At 44.5% G+C, this 24,310-nt stretch overlaps 1 protein-coding gene across 5 annotated transcripts in view; it reads left to right on the top strand.

Moving 5' to 3' along the window:
* Positions 1–7,008: 7,008 nt before the first annotated feature.
* rreb1a (ras responsive element binding protein 1a) overlaps positions 7,009–24,310 on the top strand; it is a 58,273-nt gene continuing 40,971 nt past the window's right edge. The window contains exon 1 of one of the 5 annotated variants that reach the window (XM_082546708.1): positions 7,009–7,107. Coding sequence is in view for 1 of the 5 variants with exons in the window: in XM_082546705.1 (XP_082402831.1) it covers positions 11,356–11,395 (40 nt within the window). In the remaining 4 variants the exon portion in view is untranslated. The other 4 variants (XM_082546707.1, XM_082546705.1, XM_082546706.1 and 1 more) reach the window with 4 other exon arrangements.

Here is a 24,310-nt window from a genome sequence, read left to right as displayed (position 1 = left end):
TTTTAGCTTCAGTGCTAGTGATGAATGTAGGCCATTGTACTTTTAAGTCATGTAAACACAGGTCGTGACACACCCTACCCCCAACTCTGACAGCAACAGGTGAGCAGTCGTCATAGTAACTGTATCTAAAGTATCAGCATCACAAAACTGGTTGGTCCAGATCAGGCTGACACACAAACACACACGTTGGTTCATCTATACTTTAGAGGACTTGACACTGTCACAGTTACATTTCCCAACCTGAAGCCAAAACTGACTTTGAAATTTAACCCTTTAGCTTCTCTCTAGTGTTCTTCTCTCTTTTACCGAATTTCCCGGAGGAACCCACCCGAGGGATTAATAAAGTTTTATCTAATCTCTCTAATCTAGTGTGCAGGCCAGTGTAAAGTTTTTACACTGTCGTACAATGAATGATTTTATCTAAAATGAGAGGTTAAAGGAGACTGAAGAAAGTATTATTAATACAGAAGAACCAAGTATTATAGTCCCTCTTGTGCCCACGCAAGGCTTCAAAAGCGAATCAATCTGTATAGACTCTCCTGTTTAAATGTCTACATTTAATGCAGAAATGATCATATTTACACCCTTTAATAGTCATTTATGCTAACTAAGTAATCACCTCATGCTAACTATCACTGCAAGCTATCACCTCATGCTAAACTGAATTTCCCAGAGGAACCCAAGTTTCATCTAATCTAATCTCTAATCTATCACTGCAAACTATCACCTCATGCTAACTAACTTAGCATGAGGTGTTGTCCAGGTTTCAAACGTGCATGCTGACATTGCTGAAAATGCCAGGCTAATGCTAACACAAAATGGTGTTTGAGCAGTCAGTTGGTGTTTACAGCTAGTTTTCCCATTCACAGCAACAGTTAGTACAGACTTTAACTTTCCTTTCATGGTCTAGTAAGTTTAACATTAAAAGTGCTTCCAGTGTTGGTCCACTAAGTAATTCTCTGGGATGGTTGGCTTTGTCCATCCCAGTTTTGGTGTAATTAATCTGTTTCCCTGCAGTTCTTAGCACCTATCTATGTTGCTAACCAAGCTAGTTGTCATTAGCTGTGGTGCTCTTGCTTCTCTAACTGTAAAGTACAAAACAGTGATGGCTAATTGCTAAACTTGAAGTTTAAAATGGATTTGTTGAGCTAACAGTAGCCACCAATGTTCCCTCTAAGCTGCGCAATTGCGCACTGTTGGCATGGTCTCTGCGCAGAGAAAATCTGCGTTGCGCACACAAAAAAAATTCTAACCTGAATTGAGATTAAAGTAAATATGTGCCGACACCGCTGTTTTAGCGAGCAAAGCAGCGTGGCCGATGTGGAGTGAAGCCACGTTAATGACAACGTGTACAACCATTGGAGATGTGAGCAGGACAGACGGAAGAATTAATGGAAATAGTGTGGACTTTATATCAGTTTTTAAATTGTGTTGATCGGCCACGTAAAACCAGAGTTATGATAAAAAAATATGCAATATTTGGTTTTCTTCCTGAATACTGTCGTTGTTTATATTTACTGCGGGAAGAAACGGTAAAAACTGTGTTTTATAAGGAAAACGCTCGAAAGCCTGTGAACAGAGACGAAGCCAAAACACTCCCCACCCTTTCCCATTGGTCGAAAATGTACCATGTCAACCAATCAAAACATGGCATTTAGTTGTTAAGTAACGGATTTTGGAGTTCAAGTTATTTTTACTTCCAATAGTGTTAACATACTACACAGGTCATGAACAAGATTTTTTTAAAGATTTTCATTGTAAGTGGGCTAAAGCAGCTCATTAAACTTAGTCTAACAGAAATGTAAATGCTGTAATTTGATTATTTTAATAAACATGTAACTTGGATGATTCAACGCTGGCGTGACCACAGTGCACACGTCTAATGTCGCTCACAGTGTCCAAGGGTTCGCTCAGGGAGTTTGTGTGTTCGCTCAGACACATGAAACATTAGAGGTAACATTGGTAGCCACATCCTTGTTTTACATACTGTTGCTAGCTTAGATCCAAATGTGATCACTTCAGGATTAAATAATCATCATGGTGAAATCAGCCTCTCAGGCTTACATAGACTGATTGCACAGAGGCCCAAACAGGCCACAGTGGTGAGTTAAGAGTTATAGAGCAACAGCAGCTTGTAATCCTGGGTTTGCAGCTTTTAAGGTGCTAATAGCTACATTTGCATGACACAGACTGTAGATTGGGTCATTGAGCCGCTTGTTTCACATGTAAACAAACTGTTGGTGCCGGCATCCTGCAGAAAACTCAGGTAACATGAGAGCTCAGGACAAAAGCAGAATCAATGGGTGAATATTTATATGTATTTCCATATTTATAAAGTATATTTGGGTGTGTTTTGTGTTTGTGTGGGTGGCTGCTGTGCTTTCACAGGTGATGTGATGCTTTTAAGAGAAATGAGTTTGTCAGTCTGCCGGAGATGCACGCAGTAGACTCTCTGCGGCAGAGCAGGGCAGGCCTCGAGCTGCAAGGCAAACAACTGTTACCTACAAATCATCCGTCACTATTGGAAACCGGTTTTTCACCCCCTCCTCCCTCCTCGCTCCCTGCTTTCTCCCCTCCACACCTCCTCCCTCTCTCCCTCTCCGACTGCAGACCACATGTCTGAGCTTCATGTTGTTGGAGTTTCTTTGCGTCTGCAGTCGTTTCTCTGCTGCGAAGTGAGCGTGTGCGACATGTGTTTGTTGCGCAGCCGGTTGGGAAACAGTGTGAGACGGAGCAGCATGTGCTTGTCATCCCCCCACACTGCCAACAGGTGTTGGCTTCATGTGACTGCCAGCCTGCCTGTCCGGACAACGCTCCAATGAAGAAAGAGGAGGAGGAGGAGGAGGAAGAGGAGTGTGTAAAGTTTCATCAACAACAACTGTGTCAGCTCGCAGTGGCTGTGCAGCTCAGATCTCCTCTCTCCGGCTGCTCGGTCGAGCAGGGATGCCTCTCCTCCTCCTCCTCTCGCGCTCCGCTGGATGAATGGATGAATCCAGCCTTTTGTTGGCGATGGTTCGTTCCTTGGCAACAGCTCCATGGTTACAGTCCAATAAATAACATCACAGTCCTCGTCTGCGTCCCTGCATTTCAGGCCGGGATGCAGAAGCAGAGTTCAACTTTGTTCTTCTTTTATTTTCATCCTACAAAAAACAGTTAAAGAACAAAAGTGATTCAATGTTTCTCTTATTTGATGAAACCTGAGGGGAAATTTAACTCATTCAGAAGCTTTGATATTTTTACAAAGTTGGCAGCAAATCTGGACAAACATGATGCAAATTAAAGCAGAGATGAAGACAGCGAGCCGAAGCACCGTAGGATCCTGACCGGGTTCATCAGCAGCTACGCAGTTAAAGTTTAACTTCCAGGGGAACAAAAGCTCTTTACAATCAATTTTTGGCCCAAAATGTTTTCACTGGTGGTTCTTCACATACCGTTTTTATTCAATAGACAGTGTGCTTAAAGTTAAAATGACAACTACAAGATAATGTTGGTCTTCCACTGAAGGGAAGCAATGGTTCCCCTGTTCAGTATCCCACTTTAACATGTTAGCTTACAAACATCTGTTAATCAGCACTAAATGCATAACAACAGAGGCAGTCGGCGGTTCAGGTTCTTCTGTTAATACAGTTTGTTAAATGTCTGATATTAATGTTAAATGTAGTCAAATTAGCTTTAAATAAAAGCTTTGTTTTTGCTAGCGTAATCAAAGTGTGGCTCCTTTGGGTGGGTCCAGTTTCATCTGGTTCAGTATCTGCTTGTGCTAAAAAAAAAAAAACCCACTAAACTATCTCGTAACTATCACATGAATAATGGCTGCATCTATCTAACCAGGCTAGCTTAATGTGCTGTATCTTTAACATGTGCAGAGATACAACTCTCAAACACAAAATTAAATAAAATCATTTAACAGCTAGCCCATGTTAACTTCCTTTACAAGATAAACTGCCCCAGCTGTATCAGTTAGCATGCTCACTTGGTATTTGACTTTAGCATGTTAGCTAGCAAACGTTTAATCAACAATACTAAAAACAGTAGAAAGGAGACATTGACTGACTGATAAATAAAAACAAGGTGACTCTGAGGCTCACCCAGCTGTATTTTCACTTGACAAAGTTGCATCCCGACTATCAAATGATCGCACCCTGCTAACTAAGCTAGCTAGTTGTTGCTTACATTAGCTTAGTCTGCTGAATCTGTTTTTGTTCATCTACCGATAATAAAAACTTCTGTGTTTAGAAATAACCCTGCGATCACACTTTAAACTAAGTGAAAATACAATTATGAAAAAACCAGTTTGTCTGCCAGTAAATCTGGTAAAATGGCCCCAGGTGTAATTATTATCCTGCTAACAATCTCTCTCTCTTTGATAATCAGGCCCAGGGCTAAACACTCAGAAAGTTGAAGGCATGTGGGAAGCTCATTTTAAACCAAAATGATAAAGTTTATTATGGAAATCTGTGCATAGTTCAGTGTGTGTGTGTGTGTGTGTGTGTGTGTGTGTGTGCATGAGAGGAATGGGTTTGTGTATGTCAGCAGATTAATTTGAATTGAAAAGTGCCCAGTTGAGGTGAAAAGCAGTGATTGGATTAGTGATGTAATGTCATTATCTGCTTTCAAGGCTCTGTGTGTGTGTGTGTGGGGGGGGGGGGGCATACAGCTGTACACACAGTCACATCACATGGACTCGACTTCCTCTCTGTCCTGATAAGGTAAACTTGTCATTTGTCTTCAGGGAGTAATGTGAGTGAACGTGTCCTGTGAAGTGATGCGAGTGCTGTGAGCCCTTAATGAAATGAAGCAGAGGCTCCTGCTGCTCCTGTGCTTGTTTCAGCTGTCAACACAGCACTGACCTCTTTCTGCTTCTCTATCAGACACATCGCACTCGAGCACCGTCAGTCACATAACAACAGAACCACATGCAGGATTACATGAGGCACTGACGGTGGTGCATGTACCGGTGGCAGCTCCTGCTCAGGAGGTAGAGCAGGTCACCTGCTAACTGGAAGGTCAGTAGTTCGATCCCCTGACGTATCCTTAGGCGAAATACTGAATCCCGAGTTGCCCCCATTCTGTGAGTGTGTGAAGGACCCTTGCAGTAAGAGAGCTCAGTCTGCTTTGAAAGTCTTGGTTGCAGCAGAAAACCAAGCTTTTCAAGTTTGGCGACCACTCGCTGAGCAGTTTGCAGACACGTGGATGTGTGTCTCCCTACAGTCAGACATTTCTTCCACCTTTAAGATGATCTAAACAGCTGATTTCATTAAAAACCATACAGCTGCCATTCCTCTGTCTCAGTGACGGATGAAAACGTGTTGATTTCCTCGTGTTTCCTCTTCACACGAGTAAAGCTGATGCACTTCCTGCGCATTCCCTCTGAACAAACTAGCACTTGTTGATAATTGTGTGCAGAGATGAGGCTGTGCTCTCTCTTTGTATCTGTGTGATAAATAGAAAACAGCAGCAGCAGCGGACCGAACTCGGACTAAATTTAAACCCTCATGGTTAAATTTAGTGCGAGCAGCTCGACTTCTTGCTCGCTCTCTCGCTGCATTCCTGCCAGCCCTCCATCTCTAGATACAGACAGACCCCTCCTCCTCCTCCTCCCATCATCCCCTGCAGGAGAGAGGAGCACACAGCCATCTCTCCTCCCATCACACCCCTCCTCCTTTTTCTCCCCTGCAGCCGAGCAAGAAGAGCCTCTCTGACGGTATCGGGCTAGTTCAGCCTGCTACCGATGATGATGACAGACAAGACTTTGGGTGTTTCCCTACTCTCGTTTCTGGGTGAATCACTTTATCAGGAATAAGTGATTCATGTGAAAATGTGAGTTCAAAAAGAAGTTCGAGGACTTTTTCCTGTGTGCACTCTCCTGTGGACGAGCGAGTGGACCTGGAGCCCAGAAGGGGGAAGGGTGGGCAGCTCTGTGCAGTGAGGAGAAAAACTCCTGCTGAAAGGAAAAGCCATGCTCGTTTCCTCTGGGAATCTGGTTCAGGTGATGAATCAGCATCTGCTGAGGTCCAGGAGATTCTGTCCAACTTAAACCTGTTGGTGTTGATGTTTGAGAGGAGGCTCTAAAACTGCCCCCTGATGTCCTGAGAGGGAAACTAAATGAGCCCAGCCTACCAGCAAAACCAGAAATATCAAAAAGCTTTTCAATTTCTACTTTTCTCTGATGACCTTTATTCTAACGCAGCATTTATGGGGTTTTCTTTTAAAACAAAAGAAGGTTCTTGGATCCATTCTTAGTGTTCGGTCTTCTATTAATTACTGTAAATAAAAAAATGGGACAAGCTGGATGTTAGCAAAATAAGAGCTAGCCCCATAGCACAGGTAAACTCTTGTTTGCTTTCCTTAGAAAATGATACTCATTACACTTATTGTCCCGCTGCCCCACCTCCAGTGCCATCATGTCACAACAGTTTAAGGGCCACTGCTTTAATCCATCAGCCCCACCCAACATACCCCAGAGGAGGTACATTGTTTTCTGAGGTCCTTAACAGTGGAGTGATTTGCACAAGGGTCAGTGCCGCCTTGAAAATGCGGAGCAAGTTTCTGTAGTGGAGAGTTTCAGCCTCGTAAAGTTCAGGCTCTGTGATGGTTTGACTCTGAGTGTCGGAGATCGCTCGTGTTTTATGACCTTTAGCTTGGCATGAAGCGCGATGCTCCACACATTGTATGTATCGAACGTAATGTCAACCACTGATTTTGGAGGCTACGTTTTGAAGCCTCAGAGTTTGTGACGGTGCCATAGACGGTGTAAATCGTGGACATAACCAATGTGGAAGTGCCTAAAAACCCGCATTCTGTCAGAGAGCCTCCAGATAGCCATAGCTGTAGTTTCAAGAAGCTTTCCAGTCCTTTACAAGTTTATGGAAATACACTGTTTTTTTGCTGAGCCACTCACTTTGTGTTATATTGAATAAATCACTAAGCCTGTTTCATAAATCTAAATCATACCATGTTTTCAAATGGATGATTGTCTTTTTCCACGAAACTGCAAGCTCATTGGCTGATGAATTGTCAATCATAAGTCATTAACCTAATCTTCCTCATCACATCTGGAATTTTCCTACCAAGATGGCTCAAGCCTTCAAAATGGGACTTTATGAAGTCAGTGGGTGACACTATAACTATTTTTATATTTTACAATGGCTCTAGTTGGTATATTGTTTTCTTGGAGCCGGAATGAGCATATTTGGAAAAATAATGGACTGTGAGTCATTAGCTAATGCTAGCTAGCTTTGTTAGCTAGCTTTAGCCATAAAGTGCATGTTTATATTACGCTGACACAGATACCCGCAAATAACATTTCCATTCATGTGCATTACTTTTATTAGGAAGCAAAGAAGCTATGGTTCATTAGCTACATTTGTTAAGTTATATTACATAAATCTCCATTAGCTCGAAAATCTCAAGCTAACCTACTAGCCGCATCAGCCCCAGTAGTTTGGATTAATTAAGGTAAGATATGTTGCCATAAGATAAGTTTTATTTATTCCATCTTCAAAAAATAAGTTTGTTTACATGGTTAGATTTAAAGCTAAAGACTACAAAAATCCTTATGGCATGTAGCTCATAAGGTAGAACGCATATAACAGAACTATCGTAATAGTCAAAGTAAACACAAATTTAAAGAATTTGGTTTCAGGTGTATAGTTTTGCTGTTCTGCATAGCTTGTTATTGGTCCATGTTAGCAGACAAGCTAGTGTTAGCTAGCAGTAATAAGAAACTTTGGCCCTTTTTCAGCATTTGTATAAAACTAGCTTTATTCTGGCTAATGTTAGCATATCTGTTACACCGGACAGCTTGCTAACCCATGTAGCAGCTAGCAAGCTTAAGTTAAGTTAAGTTTGAGTCCTCACGAAACAGTAAGCTTCTAGGATTAAAAAGTGCTACTATGATATTCTCTACAGGGATTTTGATTATGAGCCATGAAGTTGTAACTATCCAAAGTAGATTCAAGATGAGCTACGACACTCTGAACTTCACATCTGTATGAAATTGAGCTTATTTGAACAAAACATGTTTTACTGTGAAAAACAAGTACTCTACCCATAATCCTAAATCACTCTTGCCATGAAAACTTTTAAACCCCTGAACTTCTGTTTGCTTTGTGACCGTGAAACTTTAGAAGCAGCCCAGGCAATGATTACAGCCAAGAATAAAGCACCGTGCTATAATGATAGCTAGCAGTGCTATCACTAGCTGTGTCCCCAAACGTAGGCCACATCCTTTGGAGGACCCGGACTTCGTGGTCTAGGTGGGCCGGGTCCTTCGAAGACCGAGAAAGCTGGAAGTAAACGGCTGTGAAATGTGACGGTCTAGCCTTCAGATTAGCGTCACCGCTGTCTTAGTAGAGTTTAATAAACTCAGCCGTCTGCTCCTTGCTATCTAAATTATAACAGGACCTGCCGTAAACTCTCGACCGTCTCACACTTCTGTTTAATCAGTTTTCTATTTGACGTTTATTCAGCTGTGTGAAAGCCCCGGAGGAACCCACCCGATGGATTAATAAAGTTTTATTTAATCTAATCTAATCTAATAACTTTGATCTCAGCCAAATCGATTTACTCTGGAACAAATAAAACACCGAAAAAAGCCAAACAATTACATTTTAAGTTATCCGAGTGACCTATATATCATGTTTAACCTGAGTAACAAAAGACAGCGGGGGTCTGAAAACGATGAAGCCGGGAGTCCGCTGCTCTCGCTGGCTCGAGTGACCATTGAACCCCCCGGCTAGCTATTGAGCGGGTGGGTAACAGACGTCTCCGAAAACGTCGAAGCACTTTTGCAAATATGTGATGTCTTGATAAACTGAGCAGATATTTGAAGTTTACACAGCTACTTTCTCGCCTGAAAATATGTTAAAAGTTTATTTTGTGACCCAGAAAGATTAATAAGAGTAATAATAAAAATAAGCATCTGCCGCCATTGTTGGAAACCAGAATTGGCTGGGCCGCGCTATGAATTCTGGGATATGGTGGGCCACGAAGGACACACCCGACCCATCCTTTGAATTCGGGGAAATGAAGGACGCATTTGAAGGAGTCGACGAATTGGGACAGCCTTCGTCGCCTGGCTGTGACGTAATCAGCCTTCAAATGCGGCCTCCGAAGGATGCAGCCGACGTTTTGGGACACAGCTAATATGACACATTACTGAAGTTACATGACATTTTTTCAGTAACAGTAATGTAACATGTAACTGTACTACATTCAGGTCTCCTCATTTTCTTAAATCACCATGGTGATGGCTTTAAAGTATCTTTGGGCTGGTTTACATCTTTTTTCTTTATGTTGTGAGTGTTGTGTTGACAGTTACACGTCTTATGTGTGTCCTCATTAGGACAGGGGTCTGTGTGAGCGAGCCTCAGGTTTATAAGGTAGCTGTAGCAATGCATTTCAGGCCATGTTACAGAGTCACACCAAAGTAACGAGTAGTGGAAAGGGTTACTTTCTCCAGGAAGTCATTAAGTAACATTATGCACTACTTTTAAAAAGTAATATGTCAGCCCAATACTGGTAACTAGCCTACAAACAACATACACAACAAATAATGAAGAGGATTAAAAGTGCCAAGGTGAACGTGAGAGTTGCACTGCATTGTGGGGGGAGTAGTTCATGTACACAGACTTGTAACTTTGCCTCTTTTTGTTACTCTTTTTTGATCCAAATCTAATTTTTTGTGTTCATGATTCACCTTGTGGCTAGTTGGCTTCATTTTAGGGTTACACTTCGGATGTCAGGACTTTTTGAAGGATTTCACTTCCAGAGCCTCCCTGTTGAGCTCTGTACCCTCAGCGTTTATTCCTGTTTTGGGCTGCCTGATGCTTATTTCGCTCCAGGTTACTCGTGTGTGAGGATGTAGTGGGGTCTCGAGGCACTTGGGAGCTCACATAAACGTCACATCCTTTAGATTTTCATGGAAAGTTGACACACAGCATCCACAGAGAAATCAGATTTAAGTTTACAATCCTTAAAAAATAGAAAAAAGAAGCATTGAACTCATAATCAGTACGACTCAGTAGATTGGAGTTCTTTGAAATGAACTTTAATGTGAAGTGAAAATGTTTTAGTTTGTAATTTCACATAATCCTGTCCAGGTTTGTCCAAACTAAAACATGTACATGTTAAACTTTACCCAATGGTGAAAATAAAACGTGGGATTATTTGAGCTTGAGCTAATCACCCACTATCGCGGGTCACATGACTGCTGCTGCATGGCCCTGGATGGAGCACAGAGGTACCTGCACGTGATTTAGTACGACTTTGACGTCTTTATGTGAACTTTTGAGTTTCTCCCCCACGCGCTTTTCTTCGCTTCATCCCCGAAAACAAAGTGACTACTTCAGCAACACCTCCCTGGAAACGGTAGCACAGTCTTCCACAGCCACCTCCCCAGCTTCTGGCTGACCCTATGCATCCTCCCTCTTTGAAATCGCGTGCAGAGCTCTCGCGATAGATGAAGCAGCTGCGCGTGTAGCGTGTGTGGGTTTAAGTGGACGGTTTCTTATCTTTTTAGCCCCCGAAACTCCGCGCAAACGATAAAGGAGCGGCGTGAAAGCGGGTTTCTTTGAGAGAATCTGAAGCGAGGCAGGAAACGCAGGGACTTTCTGACTGTGAGAGGACACGCTGGGTGAAAATGTCAATACTTTGGGAACGAAAGTTGCCTAAAAGTGAATATTTTTGCGCATTAAAGCAGAAATCTGCGGCGCACGCGAGTTAAATTGCGCGCCGCGAGGCCTCTGCGGACTTTTGAAGTTTATATTTTTGGTTTCGGAGCTCTCAGGTGGGATCGTTTCCTGCTCCATCACGGCTGGAATAAGTAATCCAGTAACGGCTGTCCGTGTGTCTGTGCGTACTGACTGAGATGCTTGGTGGCCACGTCCCCTTGGAAACTGGAGACAACACGTGATGAGCTTTACTTATCAGGTTTAGCGAGAGAGTGTGCGCGAGAGCTACCGAGAGAGGGAGGAAGAGGAGGAGGGAGCTGGGAGTTAAAGGAGTTTAAAGTATAAAACATCTCCAGAGCGACATTTTCCTCAACACCAGTCGACTTTTTTCTTTCCTCCTCGGGAGGGAAGAGAGGAAGACAAGCAGCAGCAGCACGGGAGGAGGAGGTGGAGGAGGGGAGAAAAGGAGGAGGAGGAGAAGCCGGAGTAAAGTTTGTCCAAGTTTGCTCATCCATTCGGAATACGCCATTTTGAGTTCTCTCCTCTGCGGAGCAACTTTGCTGCCTCTCGCACCCTTTCTTTTTTTTCATCACCTTCATCATCCCCGATCACCGCCGTTCATCTACCATCATCATCATCAGCCCCCCCATCCATCACCACCACCACCATCATCCTCGCCACGATGTCTCGGCGCAAGCAGCCCAACCCCAACAAAGTGAAGCGTAAGTGTCCTTTTCGTCTCCATCGCTGAGTTTTGGTGCTGTGCGAGTGTCTGCGCAGGCTCCCCGCGCTGTTTGCGCCTCTCGGGGAGAACTTTGCGCCTGTTTGTGCTGCCAGGGGTGAAGTTTGAGCGGAGATGTGGAGACGGTAAGGGTGGCGTTACTACTTTTCTCTCCTCTCTGGGCTGCTTCCTAGTTTGATGCGCATCCAAGCGGTGGAATTCAGCCGTGTGTGTGTCTCTTCCTCATTCAGCAACTTGTTGTTTTTCGACTTTTGGTGCAACTTTATCGCCCCGTGTGCACGTTTAGGGCAGTTATTCGGCGGTTTTTGCCTCGCGGGGAGGGTGTTAGGAGGTGGGGGGGAGGTCAAAGTCTGCAGCTCGCAGCCGGAGTCGAGCATCCATATCTCGGATGCACTTTGGTCGAAGCCTCGGGGCTAGTGGCCATGTGTAAAACTAAGCGCTCAAGCGAACGGCAACCGACGGAGTACTTCCTCAGAGAGACTTCTTCAAAGTAAAACAACCTGTTGCACACGGAGAACCGTAGGGGTTACCTCGCGTTTTGTGTTAGAAAGCGCTCTGGCCTGAAAGCGATTCAGACTTCATCTTTGAGGCTAATAGTTTTAACTGAGTTTGCTGATGCTTCTCTTTGTAAATGATGGTTTTCTCACCGTGCCGTGTGGCTCTACGTGCTCTTTACGTGCTTGTGGAGGTCTGATAGGTGCAAATACATCTAAAGCAGGTTAAATGGTAAAGTTGTTCATTTTATTGTGAAAATCCCATCACATTGCTTCTATATTTAACTCTTTTATGTGCGAAAGAAGTCACAAAAGCCTCCTTTATTTAGTATAATGTACACACATCCGCAAACGTGTGGATGTGGGTTTAAATCTGTAGGCTCAATAAAAGAAAATATAGCTTTTATTTTGGTGGCTCGACTTCCGCTAATGGCAGCGAGCTCGACGCCAGCGCGATGACCTTGCCCAGACATATTTAGGCAGAAAGGGACCCCCGTTCATTCACGAACCGGCCCAACACGGCGGCGAGGCGGCCGAACCCGCCGTCCCGCTCCGCCTGCGCCAGTTTTTGCGGTAGTTGGGCGACTTTTCGCCGCGTTCCCGACACTTTTCCACAGTCTGTGGTTACGCGCAGCAGCAGCATCGACGTGACGCCTGTTGCATCCACCTTCTCCTCCTCCTCCTCCCCCGTCCTCGAGCTCCGTCTTTTCTGTCTTTCGACATCGTCCTCGGTTCTAACTTCCATTTTAAACGGTAACCACCGGGCGCCCCCCCCCCCGGTTTCAACCGCCCCCAGCCCCAAACCGTCGACTTGGAGAACTTTTTCGCGGCGCTGTTAGCCGTTAGCCTCGTCGTCGTGTTTTTTTTTCCTTTTTTCCGCGTTGGTACACGACGGAGGATGCTGGCCGGGCTGTTAAATAACTCCCATAACGCGGTTTACTGTGTCAAAGAGGCGCTGTTATCGGTGTCCGGGTCAATGATTGATGGCCGCGGAGTTCGAGGAGGGAGAGGAGATGGACCGATGGCGTTTTTCTCGGTCTCAGGCTGGATTGGTTAGATAATGGTTGCTAGGGATTTTCTCTCTCTCTCTCCATGTTGGCCCAGTGTCTCTCTACCTCTGCACCTCCCTGCTGAGGAACTTTAACCTCACTGTAAGAGCAGTCTGTCATTGTTTAAAGCACGGAGGCCATCGCGGCTCTCAGATACAACACACTTTTATACACAATAAATGGACTTTTACTCTAATTACATTAAGTACAGCGACTCTGTGGTGACTTTATGGCGTTAACTGTAACTTTTACTCCCTTTAAATAGTTTTGGCTTGTATGTTTTGGAGCACAGTCCAACAGTAGTTATTTGTGTCCACAGTTCATTAAAAGTTGAATAAAGTCGCTTTAAAGTGGGTTTATATTCATGTGAGTGGGCTTGTTTTTGGTACTTTAGTTTCTGGAGAATAAATCCTTTTAATTTTCCTTCTGTTTAACGTTTTCTCCAATTACACTGAACAAAATGGACCCATTTTATGGTTCAGTGTTGGGTGTAAATTGTTAAGTTATAGAAGAAAAAGTTGATTTGAGCTCATTTTGTTGGCGTTTGTGTGTATCTGCTAGTGTTTAGCTCAGCCTATGACTGCTGTCGGCACAGTGTGGCTAAGATGGCTAACTTTCAGTGCTTTTTACAAAGTTTCGTAAGAATACAAAACGTGCTTTTACTCTAATTACTTAAACAGTACAGACTTTTTGGCAATGTGTCGTAACTTGTGAGTGATTAATAAGAAATACGTCCTCCTTTAGTTCAGCATCCTCAGGGGAATTTGGGTGGTGTCCCACTTTACTTGAACCTATTTATTGACTTTTGTTAGTATGTTTTGGCTTTAACATAATCCCATCATCGGTAATTAAGGCCATGATTCACTTAAAGTGGGTTTATGGGTGCTCCTGTGGGGTTTTCTGTAAGTTTAGCTATTTTTTTTCTTCCATAGTCTTTCTCAGCTGCAGTTTTTTTTAAACAAATCCATCTTAAGTTGAGGAACAGCGAGTCTTTGGTGACCTTATCACTTCCTGGAGGACTTTCAAGCTAACTTTTAGTCCCCCCTCCCTTCATGTGGTCTGGATTGACCGGTAGCTTGTTTGGCTAATGTTAGCGATCTCCACGCAGGTATCACTGCTTCATTTTGTCACTTTTCTTCAAACATTTTGCTGTCTAACGCACTCCTGTAACGTCTGTTTGTTGCTGCAGCTCAGCTCCGCTTACACAGACGCACTTTAAAGTGGATTTATGGGTTTCATTAGTGACTTTGGCTTCTTTCAATGGCAGTTAGCGATGCTCTGTTTCCATATTTGTCAAGCAGTAACTATTACTGAGTTTTGGCAAGATGATTGTGACTTTACTTCTATAATTACAATCTTTAGTGCTCTGGTAGCTCTCTAAAAGGAAATTATGGTGATTTTGTAACACTTTTACCCACAATCGGTTTGTTTTTTTTTTCAAATTTTTTGCAGAAAGTTAAATTTCTCTTTGTTTTATCTATAGAAATGCATTTGTTCCCCACATGCTCACACTTCCACAGAGTGTTTGTGGAGTTTTTAAACCCTATGATGTTCCTGAAATGCTCTTAAACTGTGTTCGATCTGCTGAAGAGTGGAGATTTGGAGCATTATTTTCTGCAGTTTCTCACTGTAGCTTCATTTAAAGTTTTTGTTTTAATTGCTTTTGACTCTTTCATGGAAACATCTGTCAGCCCCGCGCTGCAGGAAGAATCATATTTGTGCGACTCAGACGTGTGTGTTGTACATTTATTGTGTTTTATGGCAGCTTTTGCCCCTGTGGGGTCACTTTAGTGCATCTGTTGGGTTTCTTGCACACATGTGTATAATGCATTTGTAGGTGTCAGCAGAGGCTGTTTGGATCTGTGATCGATGCACGAGTTCAAACAGACTTTGACCTAGTTTATGGACATCTTTTATGGTGGATCGTCGGTGCTGAGCTGACGGCAGCTTCGTGGTAGATCATGTGTAACGAGTGGAAGGTTTCCTGCAACGAAGAGCCGAATATTCCCGCTGCGTTTGGTCCTCCTCTCCTCCTCTGCTGTGAGGAGGAGGAAGGATCCGGATGAGCAGTTAGCATTCCATTACGAAATTCAACACTGAGGCCGAGCTGGGCCTCGGCGACAGGCGCTGATCTCTCTCTGTTTCTCTCACGGACTGGCTCTTCTTGCTGAGGGGGAAATGTTACCTCCCAGCTTCACGGAGCAGCGGCAGCAGCAGAGGCGGCGGTGTTTTTCAGATGGAGATGTAACGCTGGGAGGGAGGCGGGGAGGGTCAGTCAAACATGAAAGCGGGAGCTGCGGTGCTGAAAACTTTCCTCTGTGGGTCTGATTCCTGCAGCTGCCCGATGGATCCATCATCTGTTGTTGTGCTGCTGATGTTCGACTGAGTGGCTGAGAGTTCAGCGCTTTACAAACTCTGAGCGCGAGCGGGGACATCAAAGAAGCGCATCTTCTGCTGGTTCGTGTTACTGCGTGCTGTTCACGATGGTCGCCGTGTCACCTGTAGAAATACCTACGCACGCTCATCCTGACGTCATGGCCTGGTCTGTCCCGCCTCAGCCTGTTACCTTGAAGGGTCGCCGGTCTGGTGCTCCAGGCGGGGCAGAAAACCAGCGGCCATGTTGAACAGACGGCCAGGCTTCACGAGGCCGATGATGTCACTCTGTCCTGGGTTAACAGCTCGGTTTCTTTGGCTTTTACTCGGGTGTCTGAGACGACCATATTAGGGACATCCTCTCTCTGTGACATCATCAGCTCCAAGAGGGGAAAAAGTGTCTGCAGCCTGAGTGTAGCTTTAACACGGTTCATGTGGCAGCGCGAGCAGATGTTTGTTTGGTAACGTTGGATCCTGTTATTGGTGCAGAGCGTCCAACAGGCTGAGGTCATCACAGCAGCCCGGCGGCTGCTCCTTCTTTGTGTCCTCGCAACAACAGTAAAAAAGTCACAAATCTTGGTGTTTATTATCTACACAACAATCTCACACGTCTGTATCACAGCAATAATAAATCCACCCTGAGGCTCTTCACTGCACACTCCTCATCCTCCTTTTCTTCTTCTGTGGCAAACGTTTAAAATGCTGACAAGTGATGATGTAGTCGATGATGTATCCCACTCTCACACGCACGCACACGCATGCACGCGCACACGCACGCACGCACGCACGCACACACACACACACACAAAGAGTTTCTTGTGTTGGTGTGTGACGGTATGCTCCATTGTGAGTGGTTATTGCTACACACACACACTCAGCCTGTGTTCATGTAAAGACATGATGCAGCATGAAGGAGGAGGAGTGAAACCAACTGACTGTGACTCCTCTTTATCTCCTCCTCATCACCTCCCTGTGCTCTGATCTGCAGTTTCACCTCCTCTGGAAGCTCTGTCTGATAAATGACACGAGCAGCAGCATCTCTGAACCCTCGTCAGGATTTATTATTGCAGCAGCTCAGTCACAGCTCAGTCACAGCTCAGTCACAGCTCGGTGTGGCTGTGAGCAAACCTCTTTATTCACTTTATAATTATAGAAAGTTTATAATTAAAGCTCAAATCTTTAATTGTTTATTTTGAATAATAAATGTTTGTGTGTTTATCCTGATTGTGTTAAATTGAACTCAAACACAATAATGTCGTTCACTACAAAATACACGTGATTCAGTTTATTTATTTATTTTAGTGAATAAAAATGTTTTTAGATTAAATTTTTAGAAATCTATTAAATAAAAGTGACACAGTGTTTATTACACGTTTGGCATTTATTTCAAGAATATGTGTGATGAAGTTTTACATGGAAAAAGGTTTCAAACGTCCTCTGTGCTGCCGTCGTGTGTGTGTGTGTGTGTGTGTGTGTGTGAGAGAGCTAATGGGGAGTTTCAGAGGGACTTTTGTGTTCACAGGGACAAAAGTGAAGCAGCTAATTAATAGCTGTCGTCCTCCCTCTGAGACGCCATTATCCCCACACACACACACACACACACACACACACACACACACACACACACACACACACACACACACAGTCTATTGATTTCCTGTGTTTCTGTCTCGTGATAATTGCGTGGATTTGTCACAATGTTTCCAACTTGTTGATGCTGCGTCTCAGCCAATCAGAGCGCAGCTGCTAGATGAGTGAATGCAGCACCTCCACACACAGCGGGGGGAGGAGGGGGAGGATGTTACTACACCTCTTTTCTTTCCCTCTCCTCGGTGTCTCCGCCTCTATTTATGGACTCGCCTTTTTTAGATAAGATTATGTTTCCTGACCTGCAGCAGCAGGAGGAGGAGGAGCAGTGAGTTTGGGGTCAAAGTTCACTCTGAAACTGGACCTGCTATCTGCTCCTGTTCTACACCTTTACGGTCTCTTTGATTAGTTTAACAGCGAGTCATCAGTTAGTCACATCATCGCCGTTTGAACCAATCAGCCGGTAACGTTTGCTTCTCGGCTCGTTTCCTTTGTTCCCTTTGATTCGTCAGCGAGCCGCTCCGATCGATTGATTGGTTGATCAGCTGACTGACGCAGTTAGTCCCTGTACAGGAAAAGTAGAGGATATCTTCAAGGTTTCATCACCTCGAAACTGCAGCTTTAAACGCCTTCAGTTATCAATCAGCTGCTGATGACCTGATCGATCACTTGTCCCGAGAATACTCAGGAAAACTGCATCTGCAGACTTTTTCTTGGTTATTTGAAACTGATGAAGACGTTGAATCAGTTTAGTCAGAGATTCATCCAGTAAAACTTCTGAGGACCAGACGAAGTCCAGTTTATGTGACTCAGAAAACACTCAGCTGTCGGTGCTTCGCTTTGTTGAGCCTGTGACAACCTGCAGCAGCAGGACGTTTCTGCATGGAGTTGGTGGAAAGTCTGTCAGCAGATGACAGTGAAAGGACTCGTTTCTGTGCGTGAAGCTGATCGTGCTAAAGTTTTAGATCCCACCTCCAAAGATGCTCAGTTTGTCCACATTAAACAGGAAGTGTGGTCAGGCGCAGTGACGACTCTGAGCTTCCTGTGGGCTCTCTCTGAGTCTTCATCGGGGTGACATCAGAGTGGGGGAGGTTTGTGACTGTTTGTATGCAGACAGAGAGGTGTGGAGGGGAGGGAAGGGTGGGGGAGGCAGACTCTTACACCTCTGGGTGGACCAAATGGCTCACCTCCCCCTGCTCCTTCACCCAAACCTGAAACGCCCTCTGGCTTCACTGTTAAAATCTTTTTATTTTGATAGGTTCACACTTCCTGTCTTTATGAGTTCAAAGTTGTAAGCTTGGCTGATAAAACCGAGCCGCAGCAGACGGTGAAGACTACACGTGGAGGAAGAGGCGAGGCTGTTTAAAAGTGTTAATGTCTTCTCTTCTTTTCTGCTTTCGAATGAAAAAGGAACAAAAACCTGCTTTTCAGCAGTTTGTTGTTCACAGCACAGAGAGAAGCCGCCTCACGTTTTATTTGATTTCCTTTCTTAATCCGGACGAGAACGATGACATCAGCAGCTGCAGTCCAACAGCCCGAGTCCACCCGAGGGTCTGTGGGCAGCTGATGGTGACATTTACACAGAAGAAACTTTAATGATGTTCACGTGAATACAAACACACCCGTCTGAGCGCCCGAGAACACAAACCAAACCCTTCACGAGAACACAGCCGACGTAGGACATGATGCAAAAAGTCAGATCTGGGTGTCCCTGTAACGTGGCGGTACTTTGGCGTTCCCGTCTCATTGGTGATTTTGCATCAGCTCTATTCCTCTGGCGTCTCACTTCCTGTGTTTGTGTTTATATACGTTGCAGTTCTAGTTGTCTGGAGTGGTTTGGTTTTGCCGTCGTCATAAAATGTGACGTAGATCTCTGCGGGTCACCCAGACTCCGTAAGGAGGTGACGGAGATCTTTGATGCATTAATACCAGCAGATTAAATTGACACCGCTCCCCCACCCCGGCGGGCCTGCGCTCGTTGGCTTTTGGAGGTTTGATTCCTGGGAATGCGGCGCAGGACCAGTTCAATATGCCAGCCTTTTGTTGAAGCTGGCTGCTTTAAAGGCAAAGCTCTTTCATTAGCTTGACCTGAGCCGTCGGCGGGGAGCTTCATGCCTCTGACACATGCTCGGGTCTGAAGGCTCCACTGTCTGATTTCCACCCAGGTCAGGTCGTGGTTCACCCGGGCCACTTTTTACCTGCACTTAACTATGACACATATAAATAATAAATCCACCTCGTGTCATTTATGTGTTACACCTGCTTACCTGCTGCTTTCATACAGCCTTGTTTAAGGTGAACCTGCCAGAGGAGGAGTCATTCATACGCCCGCATCTCGGTTTGGTTTTTCCACAATAATGCAGAATGTCATGAAGAAACCATAAAGAACGCTGACTTGAGTTTGAATCTATTTGAATCTATTTATTTAAAAGGGACAGTGCAGTTAAACATAGTTCAAGTGCAAGACATGAGACAACAATTGTCCCTTGTTGGGCTCACAATCTAAATAAATCCATATTACAATAAAACTTTTTCATGAAACCAAATTACATCAAATACAATTACAATTGATAGACAAAATTAAAATCATCAGATAAAATGACTACAACTTTGGTTTCCCTTTAACCTTCAGTGTAAAGGATCTAATGTCTGTGATCAGTTTGATATCGGCTGGAAGTGTGTTGAACGTCCTTCCTTTGGAGTTCGCCACATTTTACCGAGACAAAGGAAACTACACAGCAGGGAACCTTCTGCCTCTAAAACAAGACTTCATGTAAAAAATCATCATAGCTGATGAAGAAGCGCCGTCATTGGACGACAAACTGATGAGCTGCTCTGTGAGGCCTGAACACTGAGACGAGGAGAGGATGGGTGTCATTCGAGATGTGGGATGAATAGCACTAAAGTAGGACACACACACACACACACACACACACACACACACACACACACACACACACACACACACACACACTGATGGGAGGAGGCCATCAAATGACACACTAAACTGGGTTTAAATTTAGGTGAGCTGCAGCTACCCTACACACACACATATTTGTACACCTGTCTTTGTGGGGACGTGCAGTTAATGCCTTTGTAATCCAGGACCCCTATTTTAATGTGTTTTTAAACATGAATCTGATTGTAAGATAAAGTCAGGACATCTCGTCTGAACCCTCAAACAGCCTCTGAAGGTGTGTCTCCGCTCACCATGGCCCACGCACACAGACCACCGTCTTTATATAGCGGTGAACGCACTAAAGTTAGCCTGAGTCAATATTACAGTGGTCTGTGTTTAGCTGCTCTGCTGTCAGATGCTTCACAAGACTGATTGTTGTTCACATCAGTGTTTAAGTAAAGTCTGTTTGGCTCATTTAGAGACATTTACAGTAAACCATCATTTGTGATCAAGTTTTCAAAGTACACAACGTTCCTGCTCTGAGAGTTTACTCAGTGTTGTTTAATGAGTGAAAAGTCAGAGGGAAAGTTTCAAGTATTGATTAATTTCCTACACAAAGAGGTTAAAGGTAGTAAAAGAAATCTGTGAATGTTTGAAAGTTTTAACAGGACCCAACAAGCATCATTGTCGTGTTGGACTTTCTCTCCTGATCTAAGACTTCACATCTAGTGAAAACGTGGAAACGTGTTAGTTTGTTGTAGTAAACTTTAGTTCCACGTTTTTAGGAGAGCCTGACTTTCTGCCGGGCGTCAGCAGAGGAGCAGGCCTGAGGATATAAACGTTGAATCAGCAGAAACTGGTGTTTGTTTCAGCCGCTGCGTTTCTTGACCTGATGAGCTGTTGCAGAGGTGCGTTTGCGTAACTCTGCTTGTTTGGTGTTCCTAACCCCCCTCAAACTGTTGTTTTTAGTCACCTGTGCAGGTTTTTAACTCTCCCGGTGAAGCCGTTTTCTTTAAGCCGACCTTTCTGCGAGCAGATGTGTGAATAGTTGTCATAAAAGGAGTCGGACTGTGCAGCATGAAGCAGTTTTCCCTGCAGCAGCATCCTCTCTGCTCGTGCTGAAGGACTTTTCCCTCCTCGACTATCATCTGTGTGTTTTTGGTGAAAGTTTCCTGGAAGCTCAGCAGAAGATGAACAACATCTCTGACGTTACGTAACGCTGCCTCTCTGATAATAAAGGCTTCACCGACTCGCACACACAGAAAGAGGGGAGCTATTGTTTCTCCACTTCCTCCCTCTCCTCCTCTGCTCTCCTGATGAGAGGCTGCTCCACTTCCTGTTAACCCCTTCTCTTCTCGTCTTTCTCCTCTTCCTCTTCGAGGGATGTTTGCTGTGGGTTAGCATCTAAAAACTTTTAACTGGCGTCATCTTGCTCTAATGCAAAACTGCATTCAGAAAACGTTGTTTTTAGGTTGCAGGTTAGCTTCTCTGCTGGTGTTGTTGGTATTAAAGGGAATTAGGATTGTTTGTTCTATGAACCAAGTTAATTATTGACAATAATTATCAGATGCTCTCCTGATCTGAGCTGGTAATTAGTGTAAAAGTCACAGATGTGTAGAGATTGTATAAATGCTTTTGCCACGAGCGTCTAACAGCTAAAAACCCAGTTAGCCTGGCGTGGTGTGAGGCATGTCGATGTCCTGAGCATTCACTCTGTAGTTCTGCTAATTCAGGCAGTTTTTTGCCATTAAAAGTATCCAGATTACACTTCAGCAGCTCCTGTTTGAAGACATCCTTAAACTGTTATTTGTATCAGGCTAGTTTTGCATGTTTGGCTCTGTAAATATGAACATTTGGGGCTTTTTGTAGTTTTTAATTAAATATCGATATTTTATGGTTCTAACTGCTTGTTAAACTCGGATGTATAACCCAGTTTAAAGGCTGTTTAGCTAACTGTTCCCTATTAAAGACAGCTGAATTAGCCGTTAGCAGCTCCTGCTAGACTCGTGGATGTTGTAATTATTGCGCTTCTTCAGTTATAATTGGCACTTTTCTTCCTTACTAAGCAGCTTCATGGACGTTTACGTTCATGGACGTGAGGACGGCGTGTCCTCAGACAGCGCTCGCCCGTCTCTGTGTGCTTCACGTGTGCGCGCAGAAACTTTGGTGCTTCAAACCGCGAGTGGCCCGTCAGTCTTTGAGGCATAAAATCATAAAAGTGCAGATAAGCTGCTCCAAGCATCCTCCTCCTCCTCCTCCTCCACCTCGCGCCTTTCATCTGCTCGGCCCCCACCCTCCTCTAAACGTCCTCCTCGCCCTCCTCCCTCCATCCGCCGTGACATTCTTTCACAGTCGAGGCGCTCGGACTTTGTACTCGCAGTAAATACGGCTTTATTTGCTGTGAACAGGGTGAAGGTGTGTGTGTGTGTGTGTGTGTGTGTGTGTGTGTGTGTGTGTGTATCAGCCATCACACACGCGCTGCAGTGGTAGTTAGCTTCACAAGCTGCTTATCAGCAAGACGCTCTCACCACACCCACACACACACACACACACACACACACACACACCCACACACACACACACACTCAGAACTGCTGGCATCCCACACAACAGGTCTGTCCTCCACCCCTCCTCCAGCCATCTATCCATCCATCAGCTCCTCTTCACTGTGAGGCAGCTCCACCCTGCAGCGCGTTCAGCAGAGCATCCAAACACATTTTTCTTCACAAACATGAGCTCGATAAAACAATCTGAGAAAACAGGAAGGACTCGCTCCTCTTCAAAATAAAACTCAGAGAAAGTCATTGGACATCTTTAAAGCAGACGGTCTTGTATCAGAGGCCGTCCTGTTTTACCTCTTATATTTAAGTGTCAGGTAACAGACGGGAACAGTAAAAAGGGAAAGCCTTCACAAATACCATGAAACTGAAACTGGTGAGTGTAAAGGCTGAAAATCAAAGTCATTTTCTATAGAGGAAGTCATGTGATGTAGTGGAAAGCAAGCGTCTGTTGTTGCTGTCAGAGTTTGAGGAAATTGTTTGACATTTCTTTGGGTGTAAAAATGTCTCGTTGCTGAAGATGACGTGTTTCAGTCCCGAAAACAAGAGTTTCATGAATAAAGTTTATATTGAAGGAAGAAAAGGTTCCTTTAATCGTGTGACTTCTTCGTTGGTGTAAAGTTGTGAAGATAAAGGTGACCTGCAGTCCTAGAAACGAGCATTTTCTAAACTGAGTTTTGTGCTGGAAACCTCTCTGGGCTTGAATCTCAGCATCTGTTGGTGTAAAAGTTAAAGACAGGAAACCGTTAAACTGTTAAAAAACGAGCGTTTTCGTAGGAGACTTTTGTGTTAGCGAGAGGTAACTTTGTGTCTTAATACTGTCAAACGTGAGCCTTGTTTTTCTAACTTTGTGTGGCTGTAAGTCCTTACAGTGGTAAACATTCAGCAAAGCTGTTATTTGTTGCTGTGAGGCTGTCGTGGTGGCGACGATTTGCAGCTTTAAAGCTCTCTAAGTGTCCCACGTATCTAAAAATGAGCATTTTCTGAGTAGAGTCTGGCAGTGGAGGCAGAGTTGATGTTGTGAAAGTTAAAGTCAGAGCAGCGAGTTTAATGTTTGACCTTGTTGTTGGTGCGAGCGGCGATGATCTCTGAGCTCGCCGTCTCATGGAGGAAAGAGTTAACTGATGCAGCCTGCAGAGTCTTCCCCCTCTCTCTCTGTGCTCTGACTGCTGCTCGCTCGCCCCCCCGCTCACCTTTTCTTGCTGACTAAACAGTTTTGTCAGCTGGCTGCTGCTGAGGATTGGGGAGGAGGAGGAGGAGGAAGAGCGCGAGCATGCAAATAACCGTGGCGGTTAAATCAACAAAGGTAGATTGAGTTTTAACCGCAATCACTACCCCGGTCACTTCAGGAAAGTGTGTGTGTGTGTGTGTGTGTGTGTGTGTGTGTGTGTGTGTGTGTGTGTGTGTGTGTGTGTGTGTGTGTGTGTGTGTGTGTGTGTGTGTGTGTGTGTGAGAGAGAGAAATGCTCGTTTAGCTGGCACTGTGGGGACCGGTGTTAGATTTAGACTGAGTGAGGTCCTGAAGGTCGGGTTCAGGGTGGTGGCTCGTGTTCAAGTAAGGAGCTAAGGAAAGACGTCCATCCTTTGTTTACACTCTTCTTTCTTTACTCCTATTCCTCCTTATTTCCTGTCCTTGCTGCCTAGTACAGTTATCATACCCCGTTTCCTTGTTGCATCCCCGTCTTCCCTCCTTGTTTGTCTCCTCCTTTTCTCTCCTTGTTATTTCCTTGATTCTTCTTCTTTTTATTGGCCTTTCTCTCCTTAGTTTGCCTCCTTATCTCCTTGTTTCTGTCCCCTTTCTGTTGGCCCTCCAAGTTTTTTTCTCATAGTTTCATTTCCTCCTTTTTGGGCCCTTCTGTGTTTCCTCTGTGGCTCAGTCTTGTCTCCTCGTTTTCTTTTCCATCTTTCGTTCTTGTTCTCGTTCTGTCTTTTTGGC

The sequence above is a fragment of the Aulonocara stuartgranti genome, assembly GCF_965226115.1.
Source record: "Aulonocara stuartgranti genome assembly, chromosome: 9".
NCBI classification, from domain to species: Eukaryota; Metazoa; Chordata; class Actinopteri; order Cichliformes; family Cichlidae; genus Aulonocara; species Aulonocara stuartgranti.
This window is presented reverse-complemented; position numbering and strand designations above follow the sequence as displayed.